The sequence below is a fragment of the Drosophila biarmipes genome, chromosome 2L (assembly GCF_025231255.1).
Source record: "Drosophila biarmipes strain raj3 chromosome 2L, RU_DBia_V1.1, whole genome shotgun sequence".
NCBI classification, from domain to species: Eukaryota; Metazoa; Arthropoda; class Insecta; order Diptera; family Drosophilidae; genus Drosophila; species Drosophila biarmipes.
Genome location: NC_066612.1, coordinates 6,521,768 through 6,537,171, shown reverse-complemented (window position 1 = coordinate 6,537,171; position 15,404 = coordinate 6,521,768). Strand labels below are relative to the sequence as shown.

Sequence of the window (15,404 nt, the reverse complement as noted above, 5' to 3'; positions counted from 1 at the left end):
AACTACATTTTTTTTAAATGCTGCTCAGAAAAAAAGCTAGATCTGGCGGGAAAATAAAAGGCTGCACTTATTCGATGTGCTTGGCAACCCTGTTCCTGAATCAGAGAAACTGCAAGTAAACAAAGGGCCACGAAAATAAAAATAAATACATACATCATGTCGAAGCCATCAAAATCGGGTCCACCAAGTGACGGAAGTGCTCCTGCATACGACTATCGCAATGCCGGCGATGCCATGGCCATGGTATAAGCTAAATTAATGTCGAATAATGAAAAATCCCCTAAAATCGAATGGTTTTCAGAGAGCTCCTCCGCCAACCTACGAAGAAAGCGGAATGGCGGCACTGGGGCTGGATATGGATATCCACAGGGAGGTGCTGCCCCTCCCAGCCAGAATCAGTATTACGGGATGATTAGCCACCAGCAGCAGCAGATGCCCTTCAACGGGCAGCAGCCCAACTACGGGATGCACCATGGCAACGGCTTCGGTTTCGCTGGACCCAGCACTTCAGCAGGAGCCGCCGCCGCACAGGTCCTCCACTTGGACTCGCGCGCCGAGGTGCGGACAAATGCCACCGGTAACGTGGTCATTCCGCCTCCTCCGCCCGGATGCTTGCCCACTCCGGCCCAGTGGGCTGCCATGCAGGGCCAGCCCGTGGTCCTGAAGCAAAAGAAGCGTTCCTTTTTCTAGACTACACCAGGCGGACACCACTTTATCGAATATAACCATGTTGACCCCTTGAATGTTATAAAATAAACGATGCGATGCGTTTCGTTTCGTCCTCGCGTATATTTGAAAATTTCCTAAGCAAACGAACATGGCGCCGGCGAAATGGTTAGGTTACAGTCCACCGGCTCGGATCCTCCTACTGACTACTGGCTGAGCGCACTACTCGAAGATGTTCTCAAAGTATGTACTATCGAATGTCTGGACACGCACGAAACCATCTTCTCCGCCCGAGGCGTAACTCTTGCCGTCCGGATGGAAGGCCAAACTGTTGATGGGGCCGAAATGGCCCTTGAGTCGGGCGAACTCCTCCTCGTAGATCAGGTGGAAGAAGCGCGAGTCGAACTTGCCGGCCTTTGTGGACGTGGTGGTCACCTCCATGGCATCCTGACCGCCGCCCAGCACCACGTGATCCAGGATGGGGCTGATGGCAGCCGAGTTAACAGGTCGCTCCGTCTTGTAGGTCTTCAGACACATGAGGGACTCGGAGTCGAACAGCTTGGCGGTGGTGTCCTTGGAGGCGGTGACGAACATGGTGCCATCCTTGCTCAGCTGCATGTCGTTGATGCCGGCAGTGTGATCCGATCCAGAGTCGACCACCTTCTGGCCCTTGCGGATGTCCCAGATGGCGATGTTTCCGTTGTCGTGACCTGGAAGTAACCCATATTAAGAAGATGTTATAGTGTATTGTAAGGGGAAAGCCAACCTGTGATGATGGTCTCATCCAGGGGACCCCACAGCATGGAGGTGATCTTGGACTCGGTCATGGGGATGCGGAGCGTGGGCTCCTGCTCCGACAGCGACGAGTCGGCGTTGCGCACATCGATCAGGAACAGCTCGCAGTTCTGTCCCATCGCTTTGTCCGTGGAGTAAGCGGCCTGGTTGCCCGAGAAGCTGAAGTGGCTGGTGCGCACCGACGACTTGGCGGGAATGGAGGCGATGATTGTGCCGTACTCGACGTCCCAGATCTTGGTGGTCATGTCACCGGCGCCGGTGATGAGCTTGCGGCTCTCCCAGTCCACATCCAAGCACCAGACCGCACCCTGGTGGCCATCGTAGGTGCCCAGACGCTCGCCGTTCAGCGAGTACCAAACATTGGGCTTCTGATCCTTGGAGCAGGAGAAGAGCAGGTCACCCTCGCGGTTGTACTTGATTTGCGTTATGGAACGCTCGTGGCCCTGGAGCATCAGAGGACGCTGAAAAAGAATGAATAATTTATTAAAATTTTTAGCAACAATTGAGACCGCTTTTAAGGTTATGTTTGGCCCGGAGTTCCCACACGACTTTCACACTCCGCAAATGGTTGGAAGTCCAGGGAAATCCCTGCAGCTCGAGGGTAGCTGGGACATCCTCGGCTAGGCACGCACCATTTTGTATTGTATCGTTATTTGTTGCGAGAAAACTAATATTTTTGCAACAACATCCACGCAGCACTGCACGCCAAAAGAGCAAGAAATGTAGGCCTTTCGGGGAAATCGGTATGTTTGGCATGTCTCAGACTGGTAACACTGGTAATTACTAAAAATGTGAATACCCCAAATACTTTTCCGGAGCATCAAGCAAAGAAAAAATATAACAATTTAATTTAAAGTTAATAATAAATTCGGAATAAATTAAAATTGTTTTATAAAGTTGTGTTTCTTTACGAAAAGAAATAAGTTAATTACAAAACTAAATAACTTTGTTATGTGTGGTATTCCCCGTATGTTTTTTAGTATATTCTGCCTCTAGTATTTTTCATGCTACCGTACTGCCAATCATCTGTTTACCGGAATCGGCTTTGTGATTCATATTTTAGGGAAGAAAAGTGCTAGGAAACGAGAGAAAACATGGCCAAAAACACGTCCAGCAACGCGTTCCGCAAGATCGATGTTGACCAGTACAACGAGGACAACTTCCGGGAGGATGACGGCGTGGATAGCGCGGCAGCAGGGCCGGATGAGAGCGAGATTACGACGCTGCTGACGCAGGGAAAATCCGTGGAGGCGCTCCTGAGTGCCCTGCAGAATGCTCCACTGCGTTGCAAGAACCAGAACGTTAAGGTGGGTGCCTTCTCCTAGTTGGATCCGCCACCACCACTAATCCCTCTATTCCCCCCGGGAAATCGCAGGACCACGCCCTGAACATCACGCTGAGGGTGCTGCTGTCCATCAAGTCCACGCAAATGGATCAGGCCATCGATACCCTCGAGCAGAACGACCTGATCGACGTGCTGATGAAGTACATATACAGGGGATTCGAGATCCCGTCGGAGGGCTCCAGTGGCCACCTGCTGCAGTGGCACGAGAAGGCCCTCGCCAAGGGCGGAGTGGGCTGCATTGTCCGGGTCATGTCCGACACAAATCGCGCCTAGAGGAGATTACCATAGCCAAAGGCGGTCATAGAGTCACCATCTTAAGTGTTCCCTGCCCCAACACACAGATTCACACCACGCATCGCGGAGCATTTAATCAACGCAGGAATGGAGCACTGGACACCACATCCTCATCTTCTTCGGGATATGCCACGCCCCAGCTGAAACCCTCTTCTGTTTCTTTGCCGCAATACAAATGACGTTTTCCAAATTAGATTTAAACTGATATCCAAGTATTAAAGTTTTTATTACGAAAGGTGAGTGGCAGTGATTTCATTTAGAGGGGTCGCTCGAGCCACCCCTTAATGTAGAACAATCTTGAAATTGATTCTGTCTAGGTGTAAATAGTGCTTAAAGGGATATTAGGAATACATAAATTAAAATTCCAAACTTTGTATTCCTTGGACTAAGAAGCTATAGGTGCGTAACAACATATTGGCTTATCTAATCGAATTTCAAAACTAATCATCTCCCGGTGACGTTACTCAAATATGTCAGCTTTTTAGCTGGCATTCCTTATCCATTATCTGCTTCGAATGAAAATGCCATACAAAAACCATATCCACTTTGTTTGAATCAACCTTTTCTGCTTTATTTGACTATTCAATGTGTAATAAGTGCTTTGGGTAACCTAATCGAATCCATCACGGCGTCTACAACTTCTTATAAATTAAAAAGCGGCGCGGCTCGATGATAGACAAATGCCAGGCGATTTGAAATGCAGGAGTACGCTAAAATGAAAGGCCCGAAAGTATAGGCTCGCATGCAATTTGATGATATTTCAGTGCTCGGGAAGGGGAAACATTCAACAAAGAAGGAGTTCGTTCTGCTCAAACGCGTGTTCAATAAATAGGTTTTTATGTTGCTTATATGTGGGGATTATTAAGTCGAAACGGGTTGCTCCAATCCCTGACCAGCCTGCCTACCACATGTGGGTCTCGCGGATTTCGCTGATGATGTGGTTCGCCCGCGTCAGTGCCTGAAAAGTTTTATTTAGTTTTAATAACGTTCAACAGCTAATCAACTAAATAGTGGAGCTCACCTTCAACATATCCGCCGCCTCTTTTCGGCGCACTGCAATGTGGTCCGACTCGTTCAGCAGTGTTTCAGCTCTATCGGACTTATAGAGATGAGTGACCAGTTCGCTCTGCAAGTTGTCCTTAACGTAGTTAACCAAGAAATGCATAATGGCCTTTGGTACCGAGTCTTGTATGGATTTTCGCACAATGTAGAAATACGATTTGATCAGGCGTTCTGCAAAGACAGGCATGTAAAGTTTACACTTTAAAATAAGTGGATAAGTAGCTAATAACCAACCGATGACATCGCAATCCTTCTGCTCCTTGTCAGTCAGGCGACGTGGATTGTGGTTGGCCGGCACATCGGGCAGCAGATTGACTGGCTTCACCGGGCTCACCATGTTATTGTGAACAGGCGTATTGCTGGCCGAGTTCTCAATGCTGTCCGGACGCGTTGGTGCCGGCGGTAAAATGTTTGACAGCCAAGTACTGGCCATCGAGGAGGTCGAGTTCTCGCCGACGTGGTTCTAGAAATGGAAACGAAAATAGTTCAAATAATATGCTTATACGAATACTCAAACTGCTGGCACCTGCTCATGGGCTTCACTATACTGCTGCTGCGGCTGGCTATTCGGCTGCTGCTGTTGCTGCTGTGGGGCTGCACTGTGCGCCGAGACCTGGGGCGACATGTGGTTGCGTGGTGTGTTGGCCCGCCGCTGACCCAGATTGATCTGTGAGTAGGGATCGCTGTCCGATTTCAGCAGACTGGGCACCAGGGCGGCATCCTTGTGGAAATCGGGATGCTTGGTGTTGATGTAGGCCAGCTCGATGGCAACAATGTTCTCCACCATCACGTTGGTGTGCGGCAGTCGGCGACGTAGCAGCTGTGTGACCACATCCACAATCTTCTCGTGCAGTTTGGGGAAGCTGTGGGGGGATCGGTGATAGGTGCTTTTGTAAAGTAATCTCTGAACCCACTTACCGCAACATCTCCTGCTGCACTTCGTTGCCGCAGTGCTGAACAATGCGCTGCATCTCCTCGTGAATGAGTTCCACGCAACGCAGAGAGGGTTCCTCCAGTCGGCGAATCTGGCGCTTCACCAGCAACTCGAACGAGACCTCCGGCACGAAAAGAGCCGGACGCGGGCCTGTTGCATTCCGTATGGCCGTGAGTATGTCCATTTTGCTCAGACCCGCCAGCGGGTGAATGGAGTCTAGGGTGCGGCCGAATGTCTCGTGGAAAATGTAGCAGATCCGGGCTCCACCGCACAGCTCCGTGGTCTCGATGTTCCGGGCCGTGCCCTCGATGGTGGAGCAGTAGGCGCTGGCGAACTTCGTGATGATCTGCAGCAGGGTCTGGCTCTTGTCGGAGACATCCTCGCCGTAAGAGTTCAGCAGCGATTGGAATTGTGTGGCCATTATGTTGACGCGAGTCTGTAAAAATATAGAAAGTCATAACCTTTAAATATGAAAGACACTGTACTCTTATCTGCATATAATCTTCTCTTGCTTTATCATAAAAAATATATAAGGATCGTTTAAAATGATTGCTCAATCTTAGCAGAATGACAAGGTAGGTTTGGGGAATTTTAAAATTTTGAATAAACGTTTGTCTACATTTTGATCCATATTTAAGGCTTAGTAAAGGTTTATCATTTTAGTAAATTGCTGAAATTTGATTTTTAGAAACCGGAGTGGTTTGATTCCTTCAAAAGGCACTTCGAAAGTTAAATATATGTTGCAGAGATTAAGGTTAATAAAGACTCACCTTAAGATCAGGCAGGCAGTCGCGGATGTGGTGCATCAGTAGACGGTTGAGGGTCTTGGCCAAGTAGGGAGTGCCATTCCGGGTGGCCAGAGTGGGATACTTGCGCTGCAAGAAGGCCGCCTCGTCTTTCATCTGCTCGTCAATGTGCTTCTGGTCCATGATGTCCTTCTGCGAGCGATTCATCACACCGATGATGCCCAGCTTGACGGGAATGACACGGCCGCACAGGATATCGATGGCATCGGTGCCGGCGTCCATGAGATCCAGTTTTGTGACCACGGCCAGGGTGCGCCGGCCGTCGGGATCCACGTCTTTGGCCAGCTTCAGCGCCTCACTGGTGGCCATGTCCGTGTTGGCGGCCGTCACAGCCAAAATAATGGAGTTCGGGTTCTCAATGTACTTGAGCACCAAGTCTTTGATCTGCGCCTCGATGTCCTCGGGCTGATCGCCCACCGGCACCTTGGTGATGCCGGGCAGATCCACCAGCGTCAGGTTGACCACGTGCGTGGAGAATATCTTCAGGTTGATGGGCTCCGGACAGATGCCCTTGTTGCTGCCCGCCGCACGCTCCGTTTCGTTCTCGATCTCCTTCCGGATGTCGTCAAAGTCCGTGAAGCACTTCTTGGAGTGCAGGAAGCGCCCCCACTCCTCGGCATTGGAGGTGCCTAAAGGGATTGTTGTTCATAAATAGTTTCTATTTACTTTCCTGGAGTTAAACTCACCATTTTCCGCCGAGCGATTCTCGCGATCGTCGAGGGGACTGTAAATCAGCTGGAGCACTAGCGGGCGACGGGTCACAATGCCAGTTCCTCGGGGCAGAAAGGAGCGTCCCACCACGCTTTCGATCACTGAACTCTTGCCGGAGCTCTGGAAACAAAAGGGTTATGAGGAAACCGCATTGACTGGAGTTAGGACTGTGACTGATAAACGTCGATGACCTGATAAGGAGTGCGCCCAAAGCGTTTGCAACAAGGAAACACTTGGAATCCCACAGATTAGCTTTACTTATCGGGTAACAGGCGGAATTCTACAAGTCGAACATTATATATTTTCTAAATGCACTATTTACTTGTTGAAAAATATTCTAATTAATGATGGAGAATGTATACATATTTTTAAGTAGGATTTTCTGAAGTTATAACTTTTTTAAGTCCTCAAATATTGCTTTTTGTACTTTAATTATAGTTTTATGATTATTAAATCTTTTTTGTTGGTCAATGGTGATAAGGAATTCGGCGATTCGCTGGCAGTATGCAATATATTTTTAGTGATAGCTTTGTAGTACCAAAGGAGGTCCTCCTGTACTTCGTATCAATGACTTATGAGCGCATTTAGTCACACGGAATTCACTCCAGAGCGCAAATCAAAGTGCAATTAAGCCGCGATCGAAACGTACGAACAAAACTACTCGCGATGTGTGTATGTTTGCAATGTGTTTGTGGAGGAATGTGTCACATCAGCAGCTGTTTTCTTCTTTTGTATAATACGAAGGGTATTGATTTTCCATGGGGGCGGCAAACATTGCCAAAAATAATTATATAAACCATGGGGCAGAAATAAAAACAAAAAGTAATCTTCAATCTGCGGATCGATGGAAAACACAATTAAAATGCCGGCAGACGCTTAGTTATATAATTTTGCGGACACTTGAGAGTGGAGTGAGTGGAGGACCAAGAGAGGTGCGTAATATTCCGGTTTTGGGGCGGCTCTCCTTTCGCGGAATTGGGTGACTTATTTCTCGGTTGGCAGACTTTTTGCAATTCGCTTACCTGACTGCCGAGCACAACAATTTGGGGCAGCTGTATCGAGTCGGAGCCCACGGTGTTGAAGACGTCCTGCAGCTTGTTTATGACCGGAATGAGGGCCTCCATCGTGTTGGGGTTGTGTGCTGGGGTTCCTAAGATCGCGTTCCACTCGGTTGGCGATTAATCCGCGCACATTTACGCCTTCTTTGCGGGTTTTTCTGGTCGACGCGAGTACCTAAATTATTTTTGCAATATGCCAGTGTTGCACAACGAATTTTTACGGATTACTGACGGGGCTGCCACATCGCTGGAATACGACTGGCGGTGGTTTCTCCACAGACGGTGTTATCGGCCATCACCAGAATTAGGGCTCAAGGTGTTGCCACCCAATGCTTAGTTAAAAACTTGTACAATTTGTAATTTTTGTTTATATGTAATTTAATTAAATGCTTTTAACAACTTTTACCCTTTGTTTAATTTGTGAATTGTTATTTCTTGTTTCGAGTGCTTGATGTTGTTTCTCTCATATGGAACTTTGGCGTTGCCACTTTTATTCAATGGTAAGCTTTCTTAGCGCGCCATTATTCAAAAAAGGTTGAAGAAGTTTTCCAACTTGTGCATTACCATGCTTTTTAAGTTGAAAGTCCTATAAGTTCCATAGGTTTTCAATTCAAATTCCCTATTTCGGCGGTTTTTAAATTACCAGCAAAAACTTTCCACATATATTGTTGTTATTTTAAGTAAATCGTTTTTTGCTGCCTGACAATGAAAATATATACGTTTATACACATAAGAGTTCTGATTTTAAGCCTTATAATAAAAGAAATAGCATTGGTTTTTAATTATCATAACCAGCCCTAACAAATCCTGCAAATCATTTAAACTACAATAGGTGTTGACAAGTTAGAAATCCGCTTTTAAAATGCTCCATTATGCCAAAATAAATTACGTAAAAATAAATTAAATATATGAGCCTATCGTACTTAAATTTGTATGACAGTCATGTCTTAAAATATATATAAAACGATTAGTATTATTATTTTTTTAACTTACAAAAAGTGCATAATTCCTAAAAGGATGTGAAAACCTAAAAGTAAAAGCAGCCAAGTGGTCAGACCACGTGCCCAAGCAAAATCAGTAGAAAAGGGGACATTCTGGGGAGTTGCCTTAAGTGCTCGAGATTTGCATGCCGATTGGGGAATCCCTTTGATTGTTATACGTTTTGGAGAACCCACAGCCACCCATTTCTCAGACTACCCCCAACCACATGGATTGCCTGCTATGCATTGTGGGTGAAAATGCCGTGCTCATCTGTCGTTTTTATCGGTTTATTTCAATATTCGAGGATGCTTGTCGCCCGGCACACTAAGCATTCAAAATTTGATAGTGGCCTGGCACAAATGGACCAGAATGTTATAGAATTCTCCACTCTCGTTTGCATCATCTGTCCTATTTGATAACAATTTGCATTGTTGCTTGTCAACTCCACTGGGCTTCCTTGAATTGAAAATGACAATGAAACTGTTATGAGATATTTTCTATAATTTTTTTAATGCTGGCTTAAATTTTTATGGTTTAAGAACGATTTAAGTATGGATTAAATGAACGAACATTGGTAAAAAGAAAAGGTTGAGAAAGTAATTTGAGGGACTGTTATAATTTTAAGTATTAAATGTGCTCTTGATTTATATCAATAAAATAAAAGTAGACTTAAAACTACAAAATGTTTAAGCTTTTTCATGGTATGAGATCAACTTTCAATGTAATTTTCAAACTCTTGGCTTTCGATTAACATAATTTAGAAAATGGTTAGCAATCAATAATGGTATTAGTTTAACATCCCGACATTAGCTGTAATATTTTATTAACAATTTCAATATCATTAAGTTTAGCTTATGGAACATTCAGGTTATAAAAACTAAAAACAGTTGACAAAATAGCATAAATAATTTATATTTTTCTCTCCTTGCTAAAAGCGAATCCTTCTGCGTTCGTTTTATAATAACTTAGAAAAGTAGTTACCAAAATGCCTAAAACCTCCTTCGCCGAAAGTTAAATCACCCAACTTTGGATACGGACTAATCTAATTCTTTGCTCCATTATCATACATTTTGGTGCGTGGCAAGCGGGCTTCTTTAGCATTTTCATAGATAAACTTTTGGCTCCCAATTAACAAATTTGGCCGGCAACTTTGCCAGCACACCTCTGCTGTGTCGGTGTGTATAAATATTTCAAAATTTCTCCCATCAAATTGGCATTGTTGGACCGGGGAACTTTCGTATATCTTTCGGCCTGACAACTTGCCGAAATGTGCGGGGTGAAAAGTTTCTGAGATGACAGTTATTGCGAAAGACGGGGGCCACGGCCCCCCTCCAAGGGGCGGAATATTAATTTGATAATTTTACGGCTGAATGCAAATTCGGTGTCAGAGTCCTTGGCTCTCTAATTGACTGACGAATATTTAAAATATGAATTTCAAATGAAGTTCAACAATTGTCTGTGGGTTTTTCGTTGCCCCATCTTGGCTCGCCTTTTTCTGGATTAATTATAGAACAACGACCGTGATGATGATGAAGATGATGGTGGTGGGGATGGAGTTGGAGCAGCTTTTGCCCCGGTGGAGCATTAATCATGTGAAAGTAATTTTGCGCATTTGCATGCGTTGCAGAAAACGATAATTTTCATCCATCATTTTCAAGTGTTTCCGCAGGATTATAGTGCTGCAAGGAGTCGTCTGCATTTCCCTGTCAAATCCTGCGTGTGTACAGGATGGAAGCGGATGTGGAAGTGGGTATGGGTAGGGGGATGGGGTTGGGGATGGGGATTCCCCTCATTATCCAGCGTCGTGTCGTCGTCAATTATTCTTGTTCTACAGACTGCCTGGAAGAACTTTGCATTTAGTTGATGAGCTTCTCTCGTCCTGGTCTTGGTCCTGGCCCTGGTCCTGGTCCTCCTCCTTTGGCCCGCTTTTGTGCCACGATGCCTTCGGTTTTCGGTTTTCGGCTTTCATCTTTCGGCTGACTGCCAGTTGATCAATGGCTCTGCCCGTTTTCCATGGTGTTTCATGCAATTACGTATTTATATTGCGTATACGCCATGTGGAGACGACGGATGGCTGGAGAGCCCTAGAAGTGGGCGGGGATTCCAGCCCCCGAGTGTTCTTGCCACAACTGCAGCAATAATGAACTTTGATTTTGCCCTTTACCACCCCCGGAACCATGAGTGTTTCACAGCCTGTGGAGCTGAAGCTGAGGAATATGCGATATAATTGCTGATTGATGTGAATTAGTTCAAGAAGGTTCTCTTATTTTACATATTCTTTGTATATTAAATTTAAACAAGAGATATTTCAAGGTACTTTATAAGATAAAAAATGGTTTATAAAATAATTAAATTGGAAAAAAAAACAAAATTAAACTTAAATGTATTAAAAACAAATTAATGAACATAAAAATGTATAAAAAATATTTGATATATAATAACAAAAAAAATTATAATAAAAATTATAAAAGTAAGTAAATTGTATAAAGTAATATTCTTATAAAATAATTTTAATGGTCTTGATTTATTCTCCTCCCATATATTTTCCTATAATTTCTGGTTTTCATAATACGGCAATAGAAAAACCGCCTACATCTCAGTTTTGTGTCGCGCTACTCATTAGCATTATTTAACCCATTAAAGGGCCATAAAATGTGGCCATAACAGAGTCTATCAAGTGGGCTGAAATACGAGGGCCATGTGTGCAGCCACTTGGTTGCTTTTTCGGTCTCTCCCCGGATCTTGGCAGGATGTGGCTACCATTTACCAGATGTCGCCGCTTTTGGCACCCAACTCTTTGGCCATTAATCTGCCTGGGAACGCGGCTGCCAGATGCCGTCGAAAAGTGCGAAAGTATCGCACACATGTTTCCTTCTACTTGTATTTTTTTGGCAATGTTCTCGCCGTATGTTTAATTGGATTTGCAGCTAAGCGGAATTAGAACGCTCCGGGGGAAAAGTGGTGAGTTTCATTTGCATATTCCAGCTGTGCCATTTTGTAGGAAAAGCCACAAGACACTCGGAAAAAGTCTAGAGATTGCTTAATAGAAGAAAATGAAAACAAAAAATTATTAAATAAAAAAAGTTCAAAAAACGTATTTGTTTGAAAATGAATTTATAAAATTTGTAAGTATTTGTGTTCCGGAATGTATAATAAAATTAAAATATATTGCTGCATACTTTGGGGCACATTAAAAGGAGTTTTCAAAGCTCGAGTGCTTAGCGGGTATCTTTTCGAGATAAATCTATTCGAATCAAATATATTGTGGCATACTTTTAGCTACCTTTACAAAGGATTTCAATACTCTACTGATTCTGCGACTTTTTAAACAAATTCCACAACTTTTTGTAGGAGTGCCGCTGCCAGGCGACAACAAGCAAGTGTAAATTTCACTTGAACTGATAATTTCACTCAATTTGTGTGCGCTGATGAGCAAAGTTTTCCCATTTGCATAGGACTACGTGTGCCGGCAATCCCACACCCCCTGAAACGCCCGCCGTCTTCCTTGGGATGCAAGTTTCCAGCATTCGCGTCTCCTTCATCTGCCGATGCTCCAGATTCTGATTCAGATGATTTCTTTTCCGACGTCGTCGCCGAGTTGAAGGTGCCAATTAGGGATTTCCGCCTCAATTACTTGCGCGAGCACACGAAAACCAAGTTTGTATGATTTTCGCATGACAAACTTAGGGCTTTCACGTTCCCCGAAAGTGACTGCTTCCCCGGGCGGAGTATTCACTTCCCCAAAAATGTAATTGCACGAAGTGCGCCCCCGAAAATGTGGGGTGTGCGTGATAAAAAACTCGTTTGCATTTTACATGTTTCATCTGCAGGTGCAGAGAGCTGGAATACATAGTTCATGTGGCTTTCCTAGGACTTGGTAATTTCCATTTTCATTTCTACCGAATGAGTTCCTAGCTGCTTGATTGGCTCTGCGATTACTCTAAAATGATTGCAAATATGGGGAGGTTGTGTTGGAGTGCATGAAAAATAAGTATTTGCATTGGAAAAGTTATTTTATACAAATTGGTTAGTCTTACAAATATTTAAAAATATAAAATTATAATTATAAAATATATTACTTTAAATATCTTTTCATATTTTTATTTTTATTTGTGTCTATGAAATAAAAATATATTTATACATCATCTTAAAGTGCTTATACACATCTACAAATATTTTTTAGGAATAGGTACAATAATTTGGTATACATTTCAGTATAATTAAATAAATTTCAAAATAAATATATAATATAAATATAAGTTTCAGGAGCTTATTCAAGCTTAGATATATATTTCAGAAATTATTATATTTCAATTTATGTTATCTTTTTGTTCAGCCAATTTGTGACATAGTGTACGTTTTGTATTATAGTTTTTCTCTCTATGCATCGGTATAGATTTCCCTGTGATGGCATTTCAGTGGTTTTCCGACAATAATTATTCTGAAACTCCGAAGTAGACCACCAGAAAAGCCATCTCATAAGCCAACAGACAAACGGCTTCTGTAAATTCGACATACACTGCCACCAGGTCGAGGTCCTTTCAAATCAAAACCAATATCGGACTACCGACAGAGGCAAACGTTTCCGTACCTTTTGTCAAGTCACGGAAAGGCCGAGGAGCACTTAGCAATATTGCATGGCAGCCGGGATGGGTACCAAATCGAGGTGGTTAGATCGGAATCGAAGGGAATTATTTGTCAGCCAGAGGAAGGGGTCAAATCGGATGTGTGACGATTGCGATTCAGATTCCCCTTCCGATTGGATCCTTCGCTCGTCCTGCTGCTTAAGTGTAATTAAATTCACCCAGCCCTCCGAATTGCCCGAGTGTGGCTCGTCAAATGGATTGATTTATGATGATGCCCTCCTAAACTCCCCCTCGAATCCAACAATCCGGCAATCCGGCCATCCTCCTGCCTGGCTGACGAGGCATGACATAATAAATCGCCATGTCCTGGATCCTGAATCCGGAGTCCTGAATCATGGGTCCTGGCACAATGACACCGACACACACGAGCCGGGCGCAGAGATTTGAAAATTAATTTGCGAAAAGTTTCGCCCGCTGAAATCTTCCATTTCACATTTCGCATTCTATGCGCTATATTTATATTTATTATTTAATTTTGCCCCGCTTCTGTGTACTTTGGCGTATTTTTACGCTCGACTGCTGCCTCGTTCTTTTCTTGTGTTGACGGCAAAGTTTAATTTTTATTGTTGTTTGACTTTGTTAAATGATTTTTATTGCCTTTCTTCTGCGAACCGAGGAGGGCGGGGCAGGAGAAGCCTTTGTAGGAATTTAATATAACTGCTGTGACCATATTGCCCGGCAAACAGTGCACAGTGTTCCAGCTTTTCCCCAGCAGGAGTCTTCAAGTTAACCAATGCCCTTCCGTGGCCCTTAGTGCTCTAGAATTTATTGCAGCTCTCCGCTGAGTTTGACGGTTCGACTTGAGATATGAGGGCCATTTGATTGTTTCGTACACACACCGAGGGGCGGCCAAATTGCCAAGTATTCCTGCCATCCAAAACTTGAAATATTCCCGCATAACTCATAAGCGTCTTTCGGTTTGACTATGCGCAAAATCAAACCGAAAGCCTGTAAGTAAAAAACGTGGGAAACAAGCTCGACAGGAAACCACAACAAAGGAACCTAGAATTTTCACAGAAGGCTGGAGAGTACACCTTAATCCATCAGAAAAGGAACTAAATATATTTAAAAATAAATATTGTAAAAGATATATATATATTTAAGAAAAATAAAATATAAAATATAAATAAATTGCTTGAATAAAAATGTTTAATATCAATGTATATTAAAAAAAAAATTAAAAATAGATTTTAAAATACACTTTTTTTTAATTTTACATTTTTTAATAGATATATTAATCTTAAAAATAATAATATTTAATAGAAGGCAAAGACTTATTACTATTTTGCTGCCCTGAGCTGTAGTTCAGTACTTGTTCATCTTTACTGAAAAAGCATTTTTCGTCACCACAATAAAGGCGTCTTTCAAGAGCCTCGAGTTCAAATAAGTTTTTCGCTTGTGAAGGGAAAGAGTTCAGCATTCAATTTAATTACAAGTGCTGAGGTTAAAGGAGAAGTCTGTGGCTGCTTTACGGAGGTGTGTGACAATAGATTGTGGAATACAAATAAAAAATGTGATAAATAATATTCAAACTCTTCCGATTAATGAATTAATTTTTTATTGTGACAGAAATATAGAAATATAAAAATACCAAAAAGTTATGAAACACATCCCTAAAATATAATAATAAAGATATTTTTAATGTTTTAATCCCATGAAAATATTAAAATGTTTTATCAAAAAGAATGAGTTTACATATAATTTTATATTCTCAGTTCAGATTTTTAAAAATAAAAGTATTTTAAGGCACAATGGTAAGGATTTCTAAAATGTTTAAGCCCATTGAGAATTAGAGATTTGCTCAAACATAGAGTGAAATGTGTCTGTCCTCGACTGCGGGGATGATTAATTGCAGTTTGCTGGAATCCAATGAGTCCACGTCGAATGATTTGCATAATCAGCTGTCAATTACAGGGCGGATCGGATATCTGCGGCTTTCGGAGGAGCCTTTATTCGATGCGGCATTAAACAAATTGCGCTGCGAGCCATCGGGCATGCATTCTGAATGGCTGCCAAGCGGACAATGCCTCTGGGTTGGGGATTAGAACGAATAGTTTCCATGGCTATGGACGGGCTGCATTTGTGTCAACTGGTTTGTTATGGATG

General features: G+C 43.2%; 4 protein-coding genes across 5 annotated transcripts; 2 read left to right on the top strand and 2 right to left on the bottom strand.

Moving 5' to 3' along the window:
- The first annotated feature begins 73 nt into the window (after positions 1–73).
- On the top strand, positions 74–799 carry LOC108027775 (uncharacterized). Its single transcript, XM_017099337.3, is given in 3 exon segments — positions 74–243; positions 302–326; positions 329–799. Coding segments are annotated over 3 exon segments (474 nt in total). The 5' UTR covers positions 74–156; the 3' UTR covers positions 691–799.
- On the bottom strand, positions 770–2,199 carry LOC108027774 (eukaryotic translation initiation factor 3 subunit I). The gene is made up of 3 exons (XM_017099336.2): positions 2,094–2,199; positions 1,433–1,922; positions 770–1,376 (listed from the first exon to the last, which is right to left on the bottom strand). Exons 1-3 carry the CDS (start codon positions 2,094–2,096, stop codon positions 889–891), a joined length of 981 nt encoding a protein of 326 aa, XP_016954825.1. The 5' UTR covers positions 2,097–2,199; the 3' UTR covers positions 770–888.
- A 279-nt stretch (positions 2,200–2,478) lies between these two features.
- Positions 2,479–3,340, top strand: LOC108027776 (actin-related protein 2/3 complex subunit 5). Its single transcript, XM_017099338.3, has 2 exons — positions 2,479–2,768; positions 2,837–3,340. The coding sequence occupies exons 1-2, from the start codon at positions 2,556–2,558 to the stop codon at positions 3,077–3,079; spliced, it is 456 nt and encodes a 151-aa protein (XP_016954827.1). The 5' UTR covers positions 2,479–2,555; the 3' UTR covers positions 3,080–3,340.
- Positions 3,341–3,640: 300 nt separating this feature from the next.
- Positions 3,641–7,898, bottom strand: LOC108027772 (dynamin-1-like protein). Of its 2 annotated transcripts, XM_017099334.3 has the most exons (8): positions 7,636–7,898; positions 6,589–6,733; positions 5,867–6,531; positions 5,081–5,532; positions 4,689–5,025; positions 4,397–4,625; positions 4,122–4,333; positions 3,641–4,058 (listed from the first exon to the last, which is right to left on the bottom strand). In XM_017099334.3, the coding sequence occupies exons 1-8, from the start codon at positions 7,735–7,737 to the stop codon at positions 4,002–4,004; spliced, it is 2,199 nt and encodes a 732-aa protein (XP_016954823.1). In that variant the 5' UTR covers positions 7,738–7,898; the 3' UTR covers positions 3,641–4,001. The 2 variants fall into 2 exon arrangements, with proteins under 2 accessions (XP_016954823.1, XP_016954824.1); XM_017099335.3 differs by lacking the exons at positions 5,867–6,531; positions 6,589–6,733; positions 7,636–7,898 and adding an exon at positions 5,592–5,771.
- Positions 7,899–15,404: the final 7,506 nt, after the last annotated feature.

Excerpts from the sequence above, each read along its gene's own strand:
- LOC108027774 (XM_017099336.2), bottom strand. Across the intron at positions 1,377-1,432 it reads GGATGAGACCATCATCACAG|GTCACGACAACGGAAACATC; the intron begins GTTGGCTTTCCC and ends GGTTACTTCCAG.
- LOC108027776 (XM_017099338.3), top strand. The coding sequence starts at position 2,556 with ATGGCCAAAAACACGTCCAGCAACGCGTTCCGCAAGATCGATGTTGAC. Across the intron at positions 2,769-2,836 it reads GCAAGAACCAGAACGTTAAG|GACCACGCCCTGAACATCAC; the intron begins GTGGGTGCCTTC and ends GGGAAATCGCAG.
- LOC108027772 (XM_017099334.3), bottom strand. The coding sequence starts at position 7,737 with ATGGAGGCCCTCATTCCGGTCATAAACAAGCTGCAGGACGTCTTCAAC. Across the intron at positions 6,532-6,588 it reads GAATCGCTCGGCGGAAAATG|GCACCTCCAATGCCGAGGAG; the intron begins GTGAGTTTAACT and ends CAATCCCTTTAG. Across the intron at positions 5,026-5,080 it reads GTGCAGCAGGAGATGTTGCG|CTTCCCCAAACTGCACGAGA; the intron begins GTAAGTGGGTTC and ends ATCCCCCCACAG.